Source organism: Heloderma suspectum, chromosome 15 (genome assembly GCF_057233095.1).
Source record: "Heloderma suspectum isolate Gila_16-S chromosome 15, 16-S_ref, whole genome shotgun sequence".
In the NCBI taxonomy this organism is placed as follows: Eukaryota; Metazoa; Chordata; class Lepidosauria; order Squamata; family Helodermatidae; genus Heloderma; species Heloderma suspectum.
The window spans coordinates 21,371,721-21,395,482 of NC_139472.1; the positions used below are offsets into that span (position 1 = coordinate 21,371,721).

The 23,762-nt window shown below is 49.8% G+C and overlaps 1 protein-coding gene across 6 annotated transcripts in view; it reads right to left on the reverse strand.

Annotated features, from left to right (window-relative positions):
* NPHP4 (nephrocystin 4) overlaps window positions 1-23,762 on the reverse strand; it is a 178,476-nt gene that overhangs the window by 62,594 nt on the left and 92,120 nt on the right. For 5 of the 6 annotated variants that reach the window (XM_084821968.1, XM_084821967.1, XM_084821971.1 and 2 more), the window contains 3 exons: window positions 9,823-9,881; window positions 2,840-2,956; window positions 884-1,035 (listed from right to left, as the gene is read on the reverse strand). In XM_084821968.1, coding sequence (XP_084678094.1) covers window positions 884-1,035; window positions 2,840-2,956; window positions 9,823-9,881 — 328 coding nt within the window. The remainder of the gene's footprint in view (window positions 1-883; window positions 1,036-2,839; window positions 2,957-9,822; window positions 9,882-23,762) is intronic. The other variant, XM_084821969.1, reaches the window with a different exon arrangement.

Sequence of the window (23,762 nt, forward strand, 5' to 3'; positions counted from 1 at the left end):
AAACCCACATAAACAATACTCCAGTGCAGGAGGGTTGAACTTCTTTCAGCCCAAGGACTGAATTCCATTTCGGAGCTTTCAGGGGCTGCATTCCAGCGGTGGGCAGGGCCAAAGGCAAAAAGGGGTGGGGGTAAAATATCCCCCAAACACCAACATATTTTAGTTTAAAGCTCTTACTGCGAGTAACCAAGCCTTAGGAGAGGAATTTTGACCTTTTAGAATGGGGAAAGAATTGCATACAAGCCTGGAAACCATCAAACCATCGGTGGTCAGGGGAAAGGGGTGGGGCCAAGCGAAGGGGTGTGGACTCCTGGGGAATCCCAGAGGGACTGATTGGGACCCAGGTGGGCCAGATTTGGCTCATGGGCCTAGGGTTCAACACCCTTGCTCTACTGCAAAAGGCAGACAGCCGTGTGCGGGATATCCTCCCTCAGCAGTGCCTGAGAAGAGCAAAGAGCAAATGCTGACATTACAAGGACCCATCAGCCAACATTAGTGATCCCGCAGGCACAGCCAAGATCCCGTCCCCTCTCGTGGTCTCAGGCTCCAAGCAAAAACTTTCTCAGGACCAGACTGAGCCCTGAGTTGACTACTGTTAGTTTTGTGGAACCTAAGTTCTGACTCCTTTGGGTCCTTAGCTGTTCCAGGCGAGCTGTGTGGCTGAGCATCACCTGTGAATAGCAAGCTCCTCTTTTGCCTTAATTTGCCTGTGAGGGTGGGCGTTCAGCAGCAGCAGCAGCAGCAGCAGTTTCTCAAAAGCGGCATTGACAGGAGCCAGCCGGCCCCTTGGCAAAGAGCCCTGCCCTGCTATCCTGTCTGCTGTGGCAACATCAGCCCATCGGCATGCGGGTTGGCGAACAGGCCCCACCTCTCCCAGCCTCACCTTCCTGAGGGTGCCCCCAGGGCCAGGATGGGCACGTGCACAGGTGTGAAGGGCAATTCCTGGAGCTGGTCTTCAGGGGAGGCTTCCTGAGCCAGGGAGCTGTAGCTGAGGTCTGTCTCCAAGTGGGTTATGCCCCCATGTGGGTTCTCATGCTTGAAAACAGGAGGAAACAAACAAAAAGGACGTGCCTCTGAAGCAGGCAGGCAGGCAGGCTGACATGGCGGCAGCGAGCCAACCCCACAGGGATGGCTGGAAGCATCTGAGCAACCAGCGCAAAGGGTCAATACGCCCCTCCCCTCCATCTCTCCGCCCCGGATTCTGCCTTGCTTTATTTCACTCCCATTCAGCAGGACTGTGTGAAGCTCTGGGTGGAAAACCCAGCTTCTTGAGAATCTGGGCTTTCATTTATAAAATAAAGAAGTTCCTAGCCCTTACAGACGGAAAGACAGGCTTGGAGGGTGTGTGAGAAATGCTGAATGAGGTGCAGCTGTTGAGACTGGGGGAGGAGGGTAAGAGTCAATATCTGCACCACACCTTGCCCCTCCGCAGGACGAGCAGGAAAAGGAATAAGCTGTGCAAGATAAGTGAATAAGCACAGATACGTGCAATTTATGCAAGCCCCAGAATTCTGCTTTTCTCATTAATTTGGCAAAATAATGAGAAAAATTAAAACACAAATTGCACACAGCCTAAATATGATTCTGAAGTGTCCATTCCCATTAACTATTCCACACTGGAGAAGGGAGATTTTAGGAACTAGAGCAGCCTTCCTCAACCTGATGCCCTCCAGATGTGTTAGATTGCAATTCCCATGCTGGCTGGGGGTTACGGATGTTGTAGTCCAACACATCTGGAGAGCACCAAGTTGGGGAAGGCTGTACTAGGGCAACATTTGCTCCTAATCCCAAATAGCTATTGGGAGGGAGTCACAGAGCTTTAAAAGTACCTTGGCTTGGTGACAGAGCCCCTGCTTGGTGCGCAGAGGTCCCAGGTTTGATCCCCAGCATCTCCAGGAAGGGCTGGGAAAGAGTCCTGCCAAAAACCTGAAGAGCCGCTGCTGCCAGTCAGTGTCGACAATACTGGGCTAGAGGGAACAAGGGTCTGACCCAGTATAAGGCAGCTTCTGAGGTCCCTACAAAGGCCCCCTCTATCCTAACTTGCACAGTGCCCTATGGAGAACAAATGGAGGCCCATCACAGCCCCAGAGGGAATCTGGTGGGAGTTCAGTCACCCAAGCACCAGCTCCCCCTTGCTGCGGCACTTCCAGCATGCCACACCTCCGTCCCGGCACACTGCGTGCCTCGAGAAGAGGTTTTGCTGCTCCTGTGGCCATTTGTTGCATCGGCCTTCAACTCTCCCTGCCCAAGTCCCACCTTTAAACAGCCCTAGGCTGGCTATCCTCCAGTGTTGGTTTTCCCTTAAAAACAACGTGCCCGCCACAACTGACCTCCCCCTGTCATGGGCTGTCCCAGAGAAGAGTTCTATCAAAGAGGGCATAAGAAGAGCCGTGCTGGATCAGACCAAGCATAGTATCCAACGCTGCATCAGCACTAATGATGCTGCGCGAGCATAAGCCAATGCTTGCGCAACATAACTAGCACTTGCTGGGGCAATGGACAGTATCCCTTAGGTCCCCCTCAGCCAACATCCTAATTCTTGCAGGAACTGACCAGGTGGCGCCTCAGGGAAGGCAACAAGCAGGGCATGAAGGCTACTGGATGTTCAAGACACATTCTCCGTTCACAGGGAAGGCACAAGACATCTGGCTCGGACTCTGTGTGCACTGGGGGTCTGCACTAGAATGTGCCCCAGACTACTTTGCAACATGTGGGGGTCCTGTGTCAGACACGTTGATTCAGAAAGGGTTTCCTTTAGGGCACACGCAGCCCTAGCCCATGAGGCTGCATGGAAGGAGGAGGAAATATGCACATTCTGCTGTGTGGCTTCAGCCTTTACCTCTTGCGCCTGCCTCAGGGCCTCCGAGGACCGTGACAGCCAAGCACCGCCAGACGGATGCAGTGGGGGTTTGGAGGCATGGTTCGCTGGAGACACCGAGAGCTGGGATATTGACAGCTGAAAGGAAAGGAGGATCACTGAATGGGAAACATTCGCTCCATTGGTTCTTCTGTTGCAATGTGGGGTGGGGGGAGTTCTACTCTTCCTGTCCATCCCATCCTCCAGATGAGGCACCATGAGACATGCTTGGAGAATGAGTTCCTAAAGTAGCGGCAGCAGTGTGCTGTGAGCGACTAAGAGCCAATCCACAGATTACTCAGGATAAGGTGTTAGGCTGATTTCTCGACCACACCACTTCAGCGGGAAGGTGAGGGTGCGTGTGTGAGTCATTTATCTTTATCATCATCATCATCACCATCATCATCATCACCATCACCATCATCATCACCATCACCATCATCATCACCATCATCACCATCATCATCACCATCATCATCACCATCACCATCACCACCATCATCACCATCACCATCACCATCACCATCATCATCACCATCATCATCATCACCATCATCATCATCATCACCATCATCATCATCATCACCATCATCATCATCACCATCATCATCATTATTCCCCGCCTTTTTCCCAGTACTGGGACACAAAGCAGCTCACAAACATTAAAACATATACAATTAAAACATATGAAAATATACAAAAGTTAAAATATAATTAAACAACAATACAATTAAAATTATATTAAAACATTAAAACAGTATTTTAAAACAGCATTTTAGCAGCTTACCCCCAGGTTCCAACTACGTCCCAAAGGCCTGCTGGGACAATAATGTTTTAGCCTGCCTCCGGAAACACATCAAGGAGGGAGCCATGCTCGCCTCCCTGGGAAGGGTGTTGCACAGCCGTGGGGCAGCCACTGAGAAGGCCCTCTCCCGGGTTCCCACCAAATGTGCCTGTGACAGTGGTGGGACTGAGAGAAGGGCCTCCCCAGAAGATCTCAGGACACGGGCAGGTTCATAAGGGAGGATATGGTCTTTCAGTTAACCTGGACCAGAGCCATATAGGGCTTTATAGGTCATAGCCAGCGCTTTGAATTGTGCCCGGAAACAGACTGGAAGCCAGTGAAGCTGTTTTAACAAAAGGGTTGCATGCTCCCTGTAGCCAGCCCCAGTCAACGGTCTGGCAGCAGCTCTTTGGACCAGCTGAAGTTTCCCAACACTCCTCTGAGGCAGCCCCACGTAGAGCACGTTGCAGTAATCCAAACAGGATGTAACTAAGGCATGTGTCACCGTGGCCAGATCAGACGTCTCCAGGAATGGGCGCAGTTGGCACACTAGTTTTAACTGTGCAAAAGCTCTCCTGGCCACCACTGAAACCTGAGCATCTAGGCTTAGGGCTGAATCCAGGAGCACCCCCAAGCTGCAAACCTGAGTCTTCAGAGGGAGTGCAACCCCATCCAACACAGCTGAATCCCTATTCCCTGATATGCCGTTCGACTGACCAGGAGCACCTCTGTCTTGTCTCGATTAAGTTTCAATTTGTTCTCCCTCATCCAGTCCATTACTGATGCCAAACACTAGTTAAGGAGAGAAACAGCTTCCCTGGAATCTGGTGGAAAGGAGCAGTAGAGCTGGGTGTCATCAGCATATTGGTGGCACCGAACTCCAAAACTCCAGACAACCTCTCCTAGCAGTTTCATGTATATATTAAATAGCATGGGGGGACAGCCTGAGGGACCCCACAAGCTAACAGCCATGGAGTCCAACAGGCATCCCCCAACACCACCTTCTGAGTTCGCCCCCCTAGGAAGGAATGGAGCCACTGTAAAACATTGCCTCCAAGTCCCATCCCAGTGAGGCATCCCAGAAGAATACCATGGTTGATGGTATCGAACGGTGCTGAGAGGTCCAGCAAAACGAACAGGGACACACTCCCCCTGTCCAGTTCCTGGCGTAGGTCATCCACCAAGGCAACCAAAGCTGTCTCCATCCCACACCCAGGCCTGAAACCAGATTGAAATGGATCAAGATAATCCATTTCATCCAAGAACCCCTGGAGCTGGGAAGCCACCACATGCTCTAATACCTTGCCCAAAAATGGTACGTTAGAGACTGGATGATAGTTATCTAGTATGGTGGGATTCAGGGAAGGCTTCTTCAACAGAGGTCTCACAACTGCCTTTTGGAAGCATAATGGAACAATACCTCGTTCCAAAGAGGCATTAACCACTCCCGTTGTCCACTCAGCTAGTCCTCCCCTGGCCTCTTTAATAAGCCAGGAGGGGGCAAGGGTCCAGCATACATGTGGTGGCTCTCACCGCTCCAAGGATCCCGTCCATATCCTCGGGCTACACAAATTGAAAAGAATCCATCAACACTGAACAAGCAGGAGCCAAGGTGACATCCACAGGATCTGCATCAACTACAGCATCCAAATCAGAACGGATCCAAGCGATTTTATCAGTAAAGTGCTGGGCAAATTGTTCAGAGCGGGCCGTCGAGTGGTCAGAATTTTCATCACATGGGCCAGGATGTAGAAGGCCCCTGGCCACTCGAAACAGCTCCGCTGGCCGGCTTCCTGCAGATGCAATGGTGGCAGAAAAGAAAGACTTCTTTGCTGCCCTCACTGCCACAGAGTAGGCTTTCAGATAAGCTCTAGCCCGTGTTCGATCAGACTTGTTCCAAGTTTTCCACCAACGTCGTTCTAGTCTCAGTCTCATTCGCTTCATCGCCGCCAGTTCCCTAGAGAACCAGGGTGCTGGTTGGGCTCCGCTCCGTGAGAGGAGATGCTCGGTGGATTGTGTCCACCGCCCCGGCCATTTCCCTATTCCAGAGATCAGCCAGGGCTTCGACAGGATCGCCTGCCGAGGCAGCAGGAAAATCCCCAAGAGCCATCAAGAAACCATCTGGATCCATCAGCCTCCTGGGGCGGACCAAATTAATTGGTCCCCCACCCCTGCAGAGGCACTGAGTTCCAGTGAGCCTAAACCCCACCAGGTAGTGATCTGTCCATGACAATGGAAGAACAGAAAGTTCCTCCACACCCAGATCACCGTCATCCTGCCCAGCATAGAAAACTAGGTCTAGAGTGTGACCTGCTGTATGAGTGGGGCCAGAAACCACTTGGGACAGACCCATGGTCGTCATGGAGGAGATGAAGCCCTGAGCCAGGGCAGCCTCAGCATGGATGTTGAAGTCTCCCAGCAGAACAAGCCGAGGGGACTCCATCACTGCTGCCGAGATCACCCTGGCTAGCTCAGGAAGGGAGACTGTTGAGCAGCGGGGTGGGCGGTATACTAACAGGATCCCTATTCTGTCCCGAGCACCCACTTTAAGTATACACACTCAAACCCAGTAGACTGTGGGCCAGGGCGCCTGGTGAGGGGGATAGTATCACGATAGACCACTGCAACTCCACCCCCCCACCCCCCAGGTCTAGCCTGCTGTTCTACAGAAAACCCTGGGGGACAAAGCTGAGATAGATTAACACCCCCAGCTTCATCCAACCAGGTCTCTGTAATACATGCCAGGTCGGCATGCTCATCCAGGATTAAGTCCTGGATGGCAGCTGTCTTGCCATTCACCGATCTGGCATTCAGCAACAGTATTTTCAACCCAGCGGGACTGCTGCCAAGGCTATCCAGGTTACTTGTATTGGGGGACTGCTGGGGTACAACCAGGACCCTGTTACGGTCCCCGCCCCCCTGAACACACAACTGTCTCCCCCCACCATATCTCCCTCTGCCCTGTATAATTGTGATAGCTGCTCCCTGTGTCCCTTCATCTCCCCTTCTTTCTTTGAAGCACATCCCTCAAAAGATAGACATCCTCACATCAAATGCTCCCCTGCATGTAGTAAACTCACATGTTTGGGAGACAGGTTTAGCATAGCCCACCTTTGATGTACCTGCTTTACTACAGGCAGAGAACAAAGTTTGTGTGAAACTAAAGCGCATAACCCAATCCTAAGCAAGTTCCATGAGAAGGAAGTCCTACTGATTTCAGTGGGGGTTACTCCCAACTAAGTATGCTCAGGATAGCAACAATGCAGCTTGATCCCATGCATCTTTACTGGGAATTCAGGCCAGCTAAATTGAAAGGGACTTACTTATAAATGACCATCCATTATAGACATTGCTGCTAGAATCAGGCATTTTTCCTTTCATTATTCTATACTGTTTTTTAATCAATAATAATAATAATACAACTATCATCATCCCAGGAGCAACGGACAGCATTGTGAGGTGTGATTTGATGAGGGCCAGGAGGGGGTGTTTTTGACGAACGCAGAGCCTCATGGGCAGAAATAATAACGGTACAGTGGTTAGAGTATTGGACTGGGATTCGGGAGGCCTAGGTTCTAGTTCCCACTCAGCCATGAAGCTCATTGGGTGATGCTGGACCAGTCAGCTGGTTCACACAACATGACAGCCCACCTTGTGTTATTTAACCCACAGCAAGGCTACAGCATGTGCGGGGCGCGTGGAGCCGCCATTTTGCATATCCAACCCTTGCTCAGGGGTTGTCGTCTCATGCAAACCTGGCGAATGTGGATTATCCTAGGGTTAAACAACCCTCACATAACCCTAGAACAGACCATGGGTTAAATAACCCACAATGAGCTGCACTGTGTTGTACAAACCAGGCCAGTGAGTACAAACCAGGCCCAACCTACCTCACAGGGTTTGTTATGAGGATAAAATGGAGAGGAGGAGGAGACCAGGTATTCCGCCTTGGGTTCCTTGCAAGAGAAAAAAAGGCAGGGTATGAAGGAGGAGCTTGTTTTTCTGTGGTGGTTGTGGAGGGACCTGTTCTCCTTGGCTCTGAAAAGTGTTGTGCACATTAATGGTGCTATATACGTATATAAAACTCAGCCACACATCCTATTGAGGGCCAGATACTATTCATCACTCCACCTTTTCTGCAGCTTAGCTCCCTAGTAAGCGGGAGGGGAGTCATATGACTTTCAAGTGGGTGGGTATTTGTTTACAAGGTGGTCCGAGGGCTTTTTCTCCTCCCCCTCTTTTTTTTAAAGCGTAAGATAAACAGTCAGGTCTCTGACCCAAAGGGGGTTACGGTCTAAGCTGGGCAGCACAGCAGATGTATGACTATTAATCAGCCATAACCTTCTTCAACTATATAATAATCATAATCAAATCATCAGTCATCTGCTACGTTTATGTCCCACCCTTCCTCCAAGGAGTTCAGGAAAGCATCCAAGGTTCTCTCCTTTTCATATTACCTTCACAGCAACCCTGTGAGTTAAGTCATGCTGAGAGGCAGTTGCTGACCCAAGACCATCCAACAAGTGTCTCGGCTGAGCAGGAATTTGAACCAGTACTTCCCAGTCCGATACTCTGATCCATCCTGGTGCCCTCCCAGATGTGTTGAGGGGCCGTAACTTGGTGGCAGAGCCCCCGCCTGGCATGCAGAAGGTCCACACTTCCATCCCCGGCATCTCCAGGTAGGGCTAGGAAAGAATCCCCGGAGATCCTCTTCTGTCAGTCAGTGCCGATGATACTGGGCTAGAGGGACCAAGGGTCTGACTCAGTATAAGGAGCTTCCTATGTTCCCCTATGATGGGAGCTGCAGTCTAGCACATCTGGAGAGCACCAGGCTGGGGAGGGCTGTGCTGATCATTAAAAGCACTGATGAGTATGAAAAACAATGAAGCTTAAAAACACACCAGTGAGCAGCTGAGTGAAGGAGGGAGCATTTCTGTGTGCAAGTGAGGAAAACAGAAGTGGCCAACACAAAGCCTGCCTTTTATTGAGCATTCTATTAAAACTGGGATTTCTGCAATATCAGCTTTTCGTCCAATGATATCAAAGAGGAGGCCACAGAGGGGTTACCTGTCCCTCACCTCTGCCTCTGCTCTCTCTTCAGATCCCAACAGCTTTTCCTGGCAAGCTGATCCACTAAGCTCCTTTATTTCTTCCCTGCCCTTTCTCTGCCAGAGCCAAGCTCCTTAATTTACTGGGGCCTACCATCCATGAATGAACTTGAGCACGCTCTGGGAGGGAGCGGAGGACAGGAAGGCCTGGCGTGCTATGGTCCATGGGGTCACGAAGAGTCGGACTTGACTTAACGACTGAACAACACCCTCCATGAAAGACAAGGACAAAAACTGGGACTAAACACTTAAAAAAAAAGACATTAAGCTGGTAATTCCCAAACTGTGTACCATGAGAAATGAATTACTTAAAAAAATTAAAGTCTCCTGTGAGCCCGAAGTGCTTCCCCAGAGGGGGGTCTGCGGTTTACACCTCTGCATGAGTCCCTGCTTTGGCCTCCCATCCTTCTCATCACCCAACTGGATCACTGCAAATGCAGAATTAGTCACCTCACAGAATGCTGCTCTTTGTGTCACTGTGTTGGACTGGCCTCCTCCTGATCAGCCTCTGCTGAGGCAGGTAATTATTCTGCAATGAGTGTTATTGGATTGCTGAATCACTGCTGATGCAGAATCCCAAAACCCACAGTCAGCCAATACCTTTTTTAGGACCAAAGTGTCACAGAACAGTGAGAACTCTATTTCAGATAATTTCTCACTTTCACATGAGGTTGTTTATTGCACCTCCGAATGAGTCACTGCTCTGCACTTGCTGCCCTTCAATCAGCCCCCCACAGGGGGTGAGTAATTATTATGCTGCTTCTCTGCATCAGGTGCATTAGATCATTCCAGATGCAGAGATGTGGCAGATTTACCTGCCTACAGAAGAGGTATGCCCAGAAGTGACTCACGTAGACATGCATACTCCTTCAAAAGTAGGCCATTCTTACTCCATTCTTACTCCATAAAGTATAACCTTTTGAAGCATAAGAGTTATGTGTGCTTCCAATTTTGATTCAGGAAACCGCATTCCTTTATGGGAATGCTACATTAAATTATCATGTCCTCTCCACTTCCCTCCTGCTTTCCTGTAATAAGCCAACTGACAGGAACTCAGATGCACAAACACTTACCCCTGGGCCTTGGGTATAATCCTGAGTGGTAACTAGCATCTGAGGGGAAGGTGGAGAACCTAGGAGAGCAGGAAGAGAAGGAAGGGCAGGCACAATTAGCTGAAGGTGAAGTTGACTGTGGAGTTTTTGAAGTGGACATACTCAGGCATTTTTAAGCTAATTCACAACCACCTCCCTGGAAGACCCTCAGATAAGTCTTCTCCAAGCTGAATTCGTGTTGTCCTGAACATCTTATGCATCAGCATTCTTTTTTAAAGAGGAGGAAGCAACCAATATGGACTGGATTGATTGATAGATGATGTGCTATTAATGTGCATGGTGCTCTACAGTGTAACATAAGCAAGTGTGCCAGGTCCCTGTCCCAAGGAGATTACATCCTTTTTCGACAACCATGAGCAAATTCAGTTAGGAGAGGGGTCCCCAACCTTTTTGGGTTAGCAGGGACATTTGGAATTTTGCATGTCCTGGGCACTCTCATAAAATGGCTGCCATGTGGGGGCTTGCTCATTCGCAAAATGCTTACTATATGGTGGGTGTGACTGGTCACAAAGTAGTCATTTTCCCAGAAGGCAAACTGATGAAGCAATAAGAAAAGTAACTTCCCCAAAAACCCAAACACAAGGCAGAGGTGGGGTCTGAACTCCAAAACCCCCAAACCACAGTTTTGAACCCAGATAAGAATGGCGCTGGAAGGCAGCCTTTCACTCTGCAGTAGGCCAGCCTCCCAGTTAAATCATAACAATTAAAAACATCTTAAGAAATAAAATTAAAATCAAGAGGGGCAGGGAACCTGTGGGGCATCAAAAGGGTTAGGCTTCATTTTGACTGGAAACAGGAAGTTAAGGGGAATGGCTGCACAACAGGGATGGATGGATCTGTCAGTTTTCCCCCCACTCCCTTTTTTAATATCAAGTTCTTCCTGTCCCGTATCTGAAGAAATTTGCAAATGTTGGTAAGTTCGTATAAAAAAATTGAACTGAGCAAAATTCTCAGCTTTCTGCACCAGCCATATTCAATAGGTATAGCTTTTCCTAGGATGAAGAGGACCATGTTTTACCTGCCTGCCATGTTAAAAATGAGGAGCCCATCAGGAAAAAAGAGAGGTGGCAATCCTAATTCTGCATCACAAACATGGCTGATTACACAGGCACTCAAAGCCAGAGTTTTAAGAGCGAAGCACTCACAGAGCCTGGATGGACAAATGCGTGCATTTTCGGTTTCTCCCAAACTCTTACCTTTTCTGTCCTGTTTATGGAAACAAAACCGACAAAATTCTCACCCATGCCTGTTGTACAGGCATTTGAGGGGCTGAGGAGCAATTAGAAAGAGAGGTGGCTGCATGGAGGGATTTGGGAGAGAGTCCTGGGCATAAGGAGCAGCAAGGAATGGGCTGCAAAAGCAGGGTGCATATTCCCAGTCTGCAGAGATCCTCTCAACATGCCACTTTGGGGATGTTCCTGAACCCCCATAGAAAATCATCAGAGCCTGTATTCCAGTAATAAACTTTCCCTTTTTAATGTCTTTTAGACAGCAAAGGGTTCAGTTTGTTTTAGATGTGTGTGTGTGCATGTTGCGGGGGGGTTACACATTTAGAAACCAGTTTGTGCTTTTGGATTCAGCAGAATATCTTAGGTTGAGGTTTCTATTGCATTGTTTTCCGGTCCCATTGTTAGAAAGCATTTTTATTTAGTTAGTTTTTTGACCGGCACTCCTGCTGTTCTGACCTCCATAAAATGTATTGGCTGGTTAGAGAAAACTTCACTTTTTTTCTTTTGCTTGGGATACAACCAAGGTTTTGTTGTAGTGCTAAAAGAAGATAAAATTCTGCACCCAGCCAGTCCAAACTCTCTGCCACAAAAAGCTGGATTTTGCTACCTCCATGCATTACATATAGAGCAAATGGCACAGTTTCTCTTCTTTTGCATATTTCTGGTTTTGCAGTCATGGGAGGGAGAAGAGATGTATGCAGAGAACTAACACCCAACCTCCCATCCCTGGAAAACCTCTCTGAATAGTCACACATTTTCAAGGGCATCCTTCCATCTATAAGGGCTAGAAACTTGCCTTTATCTTATTAAATAAAAGCTGAGCTTCTCAGGTCAAACGAGTGCTGGAGTCAGATTCTGCAGGTTTTCTGGGGGTGCCACAGAATCAGAGCACACAATGCCCTCTGAGCAAGATGCCCATCATCACAGGTGGTGTGCCAGCGGACGCCGGGCCGACCTATTTCAGCGGCTCCATGTGCTATATGGGGATGCAGACAGTTCAGCTACAGTTGCAGCCCATGTGTGGACTTAAGGATCCATGGCGTTGCTGTGGATGGAGGTCAGGCCACTCAGTCAGGAGGAAGTGGGAAGGTGTTGGTGTAATGGTGTCCCCACATGGGGCACTTAACTCCTCTACCTAACAGGGAATGGCAGCCATTTGCCCACTGAGTGGACTTTTCCCTGATGTCTCCAGTATGAGCCCAGCCCTGCCTCTCAGCTGTGCCCTAGATTGCAGGCCATTTCTTTAGTCCCCCAGAACTCAAGAGGAGCCACTGGAAACTGAGCGTCCCTAGCTCTGTGTCACCATCCCCACCCCTTCTGGTCCTAAAAAGACATTTGGTAGTCTAGAGAGCCACCGCTATGCCATAAATCAGCAGCCTTATGCACCTGCTGACCCCAGAAATTCAAGGCTTGCTGCACATCCACCACTGGGAGCAGAGGCATTTTGATTGCTCTTTGCCCTCTAGAGATGTGGAACACTTCTGTGCCAGAGGCAGAACACTGTGGACCAGGGAGACTCAGGTTCAAATCCGTGCTCTGCCATATAGATCACCGGGTGAGTTTGGGCCTATCGCTCTTTCCCAGCCTAGCCTATATCACAGGGTTGTTGGGAGGAGAAAAATGAAGGGAGGGGAGAAAAGCATGTCCCCATATGGGGTGCTTAACTTCTCTACAGAAGAGTGAATGGCAGCCATTTGCCCACTGCCTCGAGATCATTGGAAAAAAGGTGGGATGATAAATATATAATTGTAGGCAGACAGTTCAGGGGGTTGCTATATTTCTTCTGCAGCGATTTTCCAGAATCTCATTTCCCCCCTCCCTGCAGAGATTAGACTTTGGTACCTCCTCGCTGTAAAATACAGCTCCTACATCTCCAGAATACTCCGCATTCTTCCTTACAGCCGAATCGCCCTGGTTAAACGAGTTGTTTAATGAGACATGAACATTTCCGAATACTTAAGGTTTCTTGTGGCTTTTCCATTATTCCTTGTCACCGTTTTGGCCTGCTCAGGCATTCATGCCCTGAGTCTGCTTTAAGAGCCGTGCTGCCATCATACCTGGATGGCATCATTTTCTTCTTGGCTGGGAAAAAAAAAAAAACACCACCCCAACCCCTTTTACTGGATCTTCATGGGATGTCAATGGCTTATCTAGCTTCGATTTGGCCTCCCAGTTTCCAAGACCATGCCTCTGGGAGTGCATTTCCCTTCCTGCCCATTGGGACTCTGGTCTTGTTGCTGTCTTTCTGCACAGGGTGGGCTCTTCTCCCTTGATCAGAGGGGCAGAACACTCACAGTTCTGCACCAAACTATCCAATGAGAGCGGAATTACAGCAAGCGCTATGGGTCGGCACACGAGCCTGGTCTAGAGGGGCAAAGGGCAGAGCTATCCCAGGAGGAGCTCTCCTGAGCAACAGAGGCAGGGGTCAGATCTATTTTTAGGACAAAGCCTGTTGGCAGGTCACCACGTGATGCAAGGACACTTTGCTGAGACCCACGTGGCCAGCTCAGCACCAGAAAGTGACAGATGAATGCAACCCCTCTCCCGTCTCTTTACCAAAGAGGTAAGCAAGAGAAGCAGCAGCAGCCAATTCCCGCCCCACCAAAACAGCTCATTGCCAACTGAAAATGTCTATCTAGCTCAATTCCATTGATCCTGTCATACTGGGTCTCAAGCAGAGACAATCTCCAGCTTGGGGCTGCCCTCCAGTTTCCATGGCAGCTGGGTTATGTTCATGTTCTCCAGAGATTTCCTGCAGCAAACGTGGAGGGTGTGAATGGCGGTCCCTGCAGTGACCTGGACATGGACTCAGAGGCTGAGGAACCAGTGGTGTCAATAGAGGAGGCTCCAGCACAATGTGGAACCAAAGACCCCCAAGCCCAAGTCCCAAGCCTGGACCAACATCTGCAGCCCCTGAGCCCAGCTCCAGCACTGGGCCAGCACACCCAGCCCCACGACCTCCACATTCTGTGGAGCTGATGTGCTGGCAGTGCGCTTGGCATGAAATCTTGCAGAGAGCAGGGAGTGCTAGGCTCCAGGCCTGCCTCTTTAAGGCTTCCATTTTGTGGGAAGGGGTGGAGTCTGGGAGAGGCCTCTGGACTGAAGCTTAAAAGCCTTCCGCCTGGGCTGAGACCTTGTTGAGCAAGCTGCTCACTACGAGCTGTCCTTGTGGGGTCCTGTTCAGACCAGGACACAACCAGACCAGAAGTTGAAGTGGACCTCTGCTAGCAAGATATGGCCTATCATGGCTCCCTTGCTTATCCCCCTGAGCATTTAGGGAGCTGTGCCAGCCCTTCTCACCTGGCTGCTGCCTCCAGGGCAAAGCAGCTCCCAGCAGAGACTGGAAGGTAGATCTCCCAGGGCCCAGATCTAACACCCTGGACATGCCCCGCTCCAGAACAGTTGTATCCACTGGAGCACAAAGGTTCTTCGGCAGTGATGGGTACGACGTGATGGACTTGACTGAGCATTGGCAAAGCAAGGGCAGCATGTGAGCATTCCTCTCTGCTCTCCATCCTTACAAGATGCATTGCTCTTGGCTGAGAAGCTTCAGAGGCTTTGCAGTTTCCTAAAGGCATTCCTGCAGCATCAGGCAGGAGTGTGTCATGAAACAGCCTGCTGGTAACTGTGACCCCACCCACCTCCCCAAAATGCAGTTGAACCGGCTTCTGTAGAGCTTTTCCTGAATAGTCCCAATCAGCATGACACTGCCGCTCCATGAATAGATGGCTGCAGCTGACAATTAAGGAGCGATCAGGAGGTCAAATGGAGAGGGGAGGGAATGAGGTCCTCAGCAAAGTAGTTTGGAAAGGAGAGAGAATCCTGAGGAAGAATCACGAGGCTGGGGCAAGACAACAAACGGCTGATGCATCCTTGTTTCTGCTGCAAGAAGAGATGTTGCATGACTAAAGACATACTGAGCCCACATGCTGAATGTTTATCAGTGACAGTGCTGGGACAACCAGGAGAGTAAGAAGGGGCAGAGGGACGCTCCCCACGGAAACAGGCAGGAGGAGGGAACACACTTGCCATTCTCAGTGAGACATCCTGGGCAGGTTGAAGCTTGTCCGCTTGGCTTCCCTCCAGCAGAACCTGCTCCGTTTCCCAGCCAACTTGATATAGTATTTGGTGCCACCTGGGATTGCTTCTTGAGGGGATTCCAATAACACAAACACATGGAAAGACTGCACCCCTCCACCATTTTCATGAAGTGTTTGCCTTAAGGCCTTAGTCTTCATCCATAACTGAAACAAAGCCAAAAGCCCCAATCTTTAAGAAACTCATATACTCCACCTTCCTGTTGGTGGATGGTTCTTTCTCAATCAAACGGCCTTTACTGAATGATTTACTACTGCTGTATCTCTGTTGCTGGTGGTAACTGTCTTTTAGGCCTGGTTCACACATAATGACAACCCAGAGTATGGGTTGTTGTTGAATCATGGGGTTGTTGTTATGTGTGAATCCTTCACTATGGTTTAACTATGGGTTGTTAACCACAAACAACCCAGGAAGAGAACCAATGGTTTGTTGTTGGGTTGTGAACTCTGGGTTGTTCATGGTTAACAACCCATAGTTAAACCATAGTGCTGGGTTCACATGAATGACAAACCATGAATCAACAACTTATGTTCAATCCATACTCAACCCATACTTTGGATTGTTGTTACCCGGTCTTATACTGTGTTTTAGATGGCATTGCTATCTTCATACGTTTACATCCTAAATACAACACTCACTAGGGAGTATATCTCATGCCCCCCTGGAGGATTTCTTCTCAGAGCATGATCTGGAGCCCCCCCACCCCCGGTCCTCTGAGCCCAACATCATGGAGGAACAGCCTGGGTCAGAGGACCTTGAGGCAGCAGATCAGGGGGATTCTGGACCCTGGGGGAGGCAGCTGTCAACCCTTTCCCTCAAGATACACTTAGCGCTCTCCTGGTCTCAGAGGCAGATAGCAAGCGGCCAAATAGCCCAAGAGAGTGCAGGTACCTACAGGTGCAGGCTCAGCTGGCTGCCACACACAGAAGTGCCCACCTGGGGAATAAGGATTCCTCATGAGTAGAGTTCTACTCATGACCAGGCCTCTACCCATGAGTAGACCATTCCTCAGGTGGCCCTGAGGGCCTGCAGCTGGGTTCTGGGTGGGCTCTAGAGGGTCAAGCTTAAAGCCTTCAGTTCTAGGCACAGAGTGCTGGACTAATGTCTCTGCACCAGCTCCCTTGTATTTTCCTGCTAACCTTGCTCTTCTCTGGAGCTCCCTGTGTTTGGACTGCCTACTGACCTTGCCTTTGGAAGTGACCCTGACAAATTCCCTGGAGCTCTGACCTCACACCCCTTCAAGTAGGACAGTAAACCCCACTGAACACAGTTGTTGTTCAGTCGTTCAGTTGTGTCCGACTCTTCGTGACCCCATGGACCATAGCACGCCAGGCCTTCCTGTCCTCCGCTCTCTCCCGGAGCGTGCTCAGGTTCATATTCATTGCATCAATGATGCTATCTAGCCATCTCATCCTCTGCCATCCCCTTCTCCTTTTGCCTTCAGTCTTTCCCAGACTGAACACAGTAGGCCTAAGTAAACACGCACAGGACCACTTTGCACTTGCATGAAACTGCATTTGCTCATGTACACTCCTCGACTCTCCCTTGCTTGCCTCCTCCACTTTCAAAAACCCAGCATGTAAGCGCCTGAGGACAGGGACCTGTCACTTGCTTATATTCGTCCAGAAATAACCACCTTGCCTATTGGCAGTGCTGTATATGTGATAAACCACCCCCACTGTATGGGGGCTGGCTATCTGGGAGGCACCCCAAGTAACAGTGCAGCCTCCATCCCCTCTTTCACTCTTGCACAGCCAGGCACAAGGGCCAGCCCTCCTCCTTAAATGCTCTGGGACATATGCAAGGGAGCCGTGATTGGCTTTGTCTTCCTGGCAGATGTCCATGGCAAGTTTATGAACTCTCTCCCTGCCCTATCTGTATGCCAAGCTCAGGGGCTGTAAGAGGCATGCCAACCCTGCCAGAAGGCACAGCTGCATCCCAGAATGCAGGCCCTTTGGCTCCAGGAAGGCCCCCTCCCTCCCTCCCTCCCTCCCTGCTTCACACCACCTCTCTCTCTACAGGACTATTTAAACCAAGGGTGGGGAACCTCTTTCAGCCCAAAGGGTGAATGCAGTTCTGGAGAAGCTCTTGGTGGCCAAAGGCAAAGGGGGCAGGGCAAAGGCAAAAGAGGAGGGAACGTGGGGCTGCCTTTGAAAATGGTCCGGAAACTTCAGCTGGTCCAAAATAGGGCAGCAAGATTGTTAACAGGGACTGGCCTGCGAGCTCATATTACGCCAGTACTTTTCCAGCTGCACTGGCTGCCAGTCCATTTCCGGGCCCGATTCAAAGTGCTGGTGTTAACATTCAAAGCCCTTAACGGCTTGGGGCCAGGTTACCTGAAGGATCGCCTCCTCCCATATGTGCCTGCCCGGACCTTAAGATCATCCTCAGCGGCCCTTCTCCGTCAGCCCCTGCCAAAGGAAGTGAGGCGGGTGGCTACTAGGAGGAGGGCTTTTTCTGCTGTGGCACCCCGGCTCTGGAATGAGCTCCCTAGTGAGGTTCGCCTGGCGCCTACATTGTATTCCTTTCGGCGCCAGGTGAAGACCTTTTTATTTTCCCAGGCATTTTAGCATTTTAGCTTTCTAAATTTTTATCTTTGCTGTTTTAAATCTGTATTTTAAACTCTTGCACTGCTGCTAGGTTTTATTGTGGTTGTATTGTTATATTGTGGTTTTAATGTTCTATATATTTTAAATTGTTTTATTGTGTGTTGTTTGGTTTTAATTTTTGTGAACCGCCCAGAGAGCTTCGGCTATTGGGCGGTATAGAAATGAAATAAATAAATAAATAAATAAATAAATAAAAAAAACTGAAGAAAACCTCATTCATCACTATGAAGCCTTAGGACAGGCGTTTAAACCTTTTAGAATAGGGCGGGGGATGCAAAAAGGCTGGGAAACCACCAATCAGAGGTTGAGGAAAAGAGGGTGGGGGCAAGGGAAGGCCGTACGGCCACCAGGGAAGCCCAGAGGACCAAAGTGCAATGCCAGGAGGGAGGGTTCCCCACCTCTGATTCAAACGCTGAGCTTCTCAGCTGTCAGCAAATCGCTCTTTGCAGTAACCCTGAAGTTGCTCCGTGGGCGGCAGCTCTCCATGGTCCTGAATTGCCACTGCCTGTCCTGCATTGTTCATTGCAAGGATTGGCTCGGAGCAGCAGACAGCGGGCATCTAGGTGGTCTCCAGCAACCATACTATAAGAGGACCCCTCCTTGATCACACCAAAGGCTAGTGGAGGCTGGTGGCTCCGATGTCAGTGGGGCAGTAAATCCGCTCCAGGTTTCAGTCAGAACCAGTCAGAACCCCCGCACCTTGGAGAGCTCTTTAGAGTTCTGACTGAAACCTGGAGTGGATTCACTGCCCTGCTGACATGGGAGCCATCAGATTCCACTGCCAAAGGCCCATTTCATCTAGCGTCCTCTTTCTAACAGCGGCCAGCAAGATGCCCCTGGGAATCCCACAAGCCCCAGCCTGGAACGAGAAAGCTCCCACGTCCCAAGGCTGAGTCCCCATGAGCATTGGGGTGGGCACAAAGAGCATGCCCAAATAAAGCCCCCTCCCCGAACCGAATTGCTGTGATTCAAACCAGCTGAATTGCATCCGTGGAGAGGTGTGGAGAGGAGTGTCAGCGACTCAGAGGTGCCGTGATCACATCCATTTATGTCACAATAAACCAGATTGTCTCCTAAGTGCCACTCCGCCTTTTTTCACCACTCCCGACTAACTTGGCTACTCTTCGGGATTATGTCAAGGACAGCCTAACTGAAATTGCCACCATTAAACTTTTCTTTTTCCAGTTGACCCATTCGCGCACCAGTTTTTAAAACCTATTAAACAACACATGAAACCCACCCTCTTGCTGAAGCAAAAGCATTTGCAAACAGAATATAGGTCAACGCAGGTCCCTGAAAAAAGGCAGAGCCCATGGAGACACTGCCCTCTAGTGGCCCAAGGCTGACTAGCTCACCCACCCACTTTGTCTCTCTCTCTCTCTCTCTCTCTCTCTCTCTCTCTCTCTCCTGCTAATATTACAGCAAGTAATAAAAGACAATTAGGAGCATTGTTCAATTCTCGAAGCCCAAGTGCTTTCCATAAGCTGACAATGCCAGTGTCATTAGGATTACCAAAGGCACTATCAGTGTTGCTGAAATATTCAGGCAGGGAAAGGAAAGGTAAGATCAGAACTCAGTCATAACTGATGTTATATATCTTGCCTCTTCTGGACTCTCCAAAAAAGCACATTTCCAGGAGAAGTCAGGAGATCTGGACAATCATACAGCTCCACTGAAATGCCTTTTTGCAGGAACACCATGTGCAACACTGACCCAAAAGGATTCTGGGCGCTCAATTTCTTCCCATGCTTCCTTCTAGCAAAAGCCAGGCCTAGCAAGGCTATAAACACGAGGGACTGTTCTTCCCCTGAACATGCAAAGCTTCCACACACTGCGTCAAATCTCTGGACAATAGAGACCAGTATGATCAACTCCAGCCTTCCCCCAAGCTGGTGTCCTCCGGATGTGTTGGATGAGTTGGCTGGGGCTGATGAGGGCTGTAGTCCAACACACCTGGAGGGCACCAGGCTGGGGGAAGCTGGTCTACTCTGACACACTGTAGCTCTCCAAGAATTCAGAGAAAGGTTTTTCCAGCCCAGCTACTTAAAAAAAAAAAAAAAAGTAGAGATGACAGGGAGTGCTCCTGATCAGGATTCCGTTCCATTCTGTTCCATTCCCCCTCTCCCCTGGTTTACTGGTTTTTTAACCCCTCCAACAGTAAACAGCATTCTGGGACCACTGAGCATATGCGGTCCTCAAAGAGCTGTTTTGGGGGATTCCCCCTCCGTTAAGGTTTTTCCCTGTACAGTTTTCTTGACTTCTGCAAAACTTAGGTTTTCCCCCAAGCCTTTTCCCAAAGCCTCCCTTGAGTGTGGATGGTGCCATTTTGGCTACCTAAGGATCCACACCCAGAAGCGAATTTGCTATTAACACCTATGATCTGCAAAAATGAATTGCTTTAAGTAGACTTGTGGAGAACTGAACAAGGACCTTCTACATACAAACCATGTGCTCTACCACTGAGCTATGGACCCCCCCCCCCGCCTTGTAATTTTATCCCTGCCCTTTCTCCGAAGAGCTCAGAACAGCATTCATGGTTGTCCGTCCCATCCCCCACCCCCATTTGTCTTCACAACAACCCTGTGAGGGGTAATTAGACTGAATGCGACTGGGTAAACACCATCCAACCATGCTTTGTGGCTGATGCTGGGTCGCCCGTCTAAGTCGAATACCCTAGAGCAGGGTTGGGCAGAAGGTAGATAAGTTTTGGACTTGGCCAATGGTCAGGAATGCTGGGAGCTGAAGTCCAAAACTTCTGGAGATCTTTTTTCTCCCCACCACTGCCCTAGGCCCTGCATCACACTGGCCCTAGACTCCATCTTCAGCTGGACTCCTATAACAGCACAGTGATCCTTGCTATTTCTCAAGCAGGGGCCCTTTTGGCTCAAGACACCACCATCATGACCACCTGGGGGTGCACAAGTGCAGCTGGCCAAAGATGTTGCTCTTTGCCTCCTGGGCTCCTCCACCCCACGCCCCCCACACCTGATGGCTCCTGAATTCTCCTTTCCCCCTCCCACCCCCAGCCACCTTACAGCTGACAAGCGGCAGATCTCTGGACTCTCCAGCCCCAAAGCCTCCCCCAGTAGCCCAGTCCACAGTAGCCAGCCCACCATTAAAGCAAACGAGACAGACCTAGAGAGTCCCTGCTGAGCGTGAGCCCCTGCTGCAAAACTTTTGCCAATAGCAGGTTCTTGCTGGCTCCTCCTCAAATGCACATGACCCTATAGGTTTCAACAACTACACTGCATTAATAAGAGGAGTGAGCACCTGCTGCAAAGAGAGAGAGAGATACAAAATGAGAGAGAGAGGGAGGGAGGGAGAGAGAGAGAGAGAGAGAGATGCACTTGAAGAAATCAGGAGCCGCCAGGGGCTCTCGGGTAATGCAGACTGCGATAGCAGGTAGCAGTTTCCAGTGACGGGTCTAGAGTACAAGTTTGAAAAGATCAGGCTCAGGCTCTGCAGGGCCACAGAGAGCTCCCGGGAAAGGCCCAAGTTGATTTCACAGAGTCTAGACAGAGCTTAACTGAGCTCCAGGCCTGGCATATTCCAGAGCCAGCAGACCTCCCAGTCTGAGTGCAGAATCACAAACGGAGGAGTTTGGAGAGTGTGTGTGGCATGGGGGGAGGTTATTTATTTGTTTAACAGACTTACATTCCACATTTCTATCATTTATTATTTAGGTCTTCAAGGAAGATTTACCAATATGCAGAAAGGAAAATGTTTTCAGAGTGGGCAAATGTCCAGATGTTGAACTTCCACATTAGAATAAGTCAGTAAATTACCCCACCCTTTTTGCCTCATGTCTACACCACAGGGGCAACACCCTCTGACAATGTCTGCTGGATGCACTGCTGGGGCAACAGCATATGATCCTATAGATTTCAATAACTACACTGCATTAATAAGGTAATAAAGTCACGTATGGGTGTTTGCACAGGCAGTTAAGTTGAGAGCAATCTAGTTAAAACTGCCACAGACAAATGGGAAAAGATTAAAAAGAGCAGAGTGAAGTGGATTTTGATGAACGGGGGGATACTCTGCTTCACTTCACCTTTTAATGCAAAACTGTAAGTTACCCACTCCAGATGAAGAGAAACTGTATAAATGCATTAATTCATATTGCTGGTTCTTGAACTGAAGCTAACATGGTGGGACTGAGAGTTCAATGCAATTTCCTACCTTCTCATTTACTGACTGAATGGTAAAGTCTAGGATCTGAGCTACAAAGTCAACAGAGTTATGTGGTACAGCTATTGCTGGACTATACCACTTCAAACTTCAGAAGGTGTACTGCATGTTTGAGTGCATCCCCCCCAAAAATCCTTGACTGAAGCAAGATAGAAGAGTTCTAGCTCAGTTCATGCTAGTTTTCTATCTGCAGGGAGAGATACACAAGCATGGAGGGCAGGGCTGATTCTTGCATCCTGTCTGACTTGGTAAGTGTAAAACAGCTTCAGGTGGTCATCCAATCCATAAAAGAACTCCCAGTCTTCCCTACTGACCCTTCTTTTCTCCCAAATCAAACTGGTATGGGACAAGGACAGTAGCAAAGTCTCTCTCTCTCGGCCACTGCCACTCCCTCACACACTCTTTTCCTCCCTCCAGTGACTAGCATGCTGCAACAGCCACATCTCAGGCACAAGGAGCACTCGGAAATGTAGTCCATAGTATAGACTCAGATACCCTGGGTTCCTTATGCCTGGGAAGTTGTTGCTGTTGTTGCAGCATTCTCTGTACCAGAAGGAAGAAGGCAGTACCCTCCACAGAGGGACCATACTTCCGCCACTGCCACCACTATGTAAGTTTGGCGGAGGGGGGGCTGTTGGGGAAGTCTAGGAGTTCACATTGGGGGGGGCAGTTCGGAGGGAGGTGATTGGAAAATCCACTGCAGTCCTGATGACATCAGTATGCTGAACCCAATTCCAGACAGAGCTGGGAGTGGGAGTTTGCTCAGCACTAGAAATTGCCCACGTGCCGTTACTGGAGACAGAGAGGGCAGAACAGAATCCGCCAGGTGCCGGAACTGCGAGGGCATGAGCTTCTGCCGCCGCAGCAGCAGAGGTGCTGCTGCCAACCCCCACAAGGCAAACCGTGGCTATCGCCAGGGAAACAGGGAAGGAGGGGGGGCCATTTGGGGGAAGAACAGGCAACAGCTGGCAGGCCCGGCATCGTTGTCAAGGAGAGGATGACGACAAGGCGTCTCCTCGGCAGACGAGAGCAGGATGTCTCCTGTGGGATGGGGAGGGAGGATTTCCTGCTGAACCTGCCAGGAGGCACCTGAAGCCAGCAGAGAAGGCCAAGGGACTCCCTGTATGTTCTGTCAGTTGTGTCTGGCATCAGGGCTGGTGGCAGCAGCAGCAGCAGGAGAGCTGGGTGCTGTAACCCTCCCTCTCCTCTGGAACGGTGGCCAAGGCAGGACAGGCTAGCTAGCCTAGGGTCTGACGCAGACCTCAAAGGAGGGCAAAGTGGATCAGCCACAGAAATAAATACATGAAATTCAGACGTTATAAAACAGGGCTAGGCGAGGTGGTGCCCATGGACACCCATGCACCCCAGACACCTTTCTTGGCTCCCGCCAAAGTGCCCTACCCCTCCCATTTTTTTTAATTAACACATTTTCTTCTGGCAGTTGGGATTGCTGTGAAATATGTTTCTGTTGGTGCTGTTGTTTAGCGTGTTGGGGATTGGACCCCACCTCTGCCTTGAACTCAGTCTTTTGAGTAGGTTGCTTGTCTTTTGCCACGCCTTCCATGGCAGCCATTTTGTGGTGGTATCCAGGACAGTTTCTCAAAATGGCAAATGTGCCCACGGCCCGAAAGAAGTGACTACCCCTCTTATAAAGTGAACACTTCATTCAAACTAAGAATTAAATCTTCATCTTGTGGTATAATGTAACAGGGGAAATCAATTCCATCTTAGCAGTACTCTCCATGGCCCTTGATAGAGGACACTGTGCAGTCTA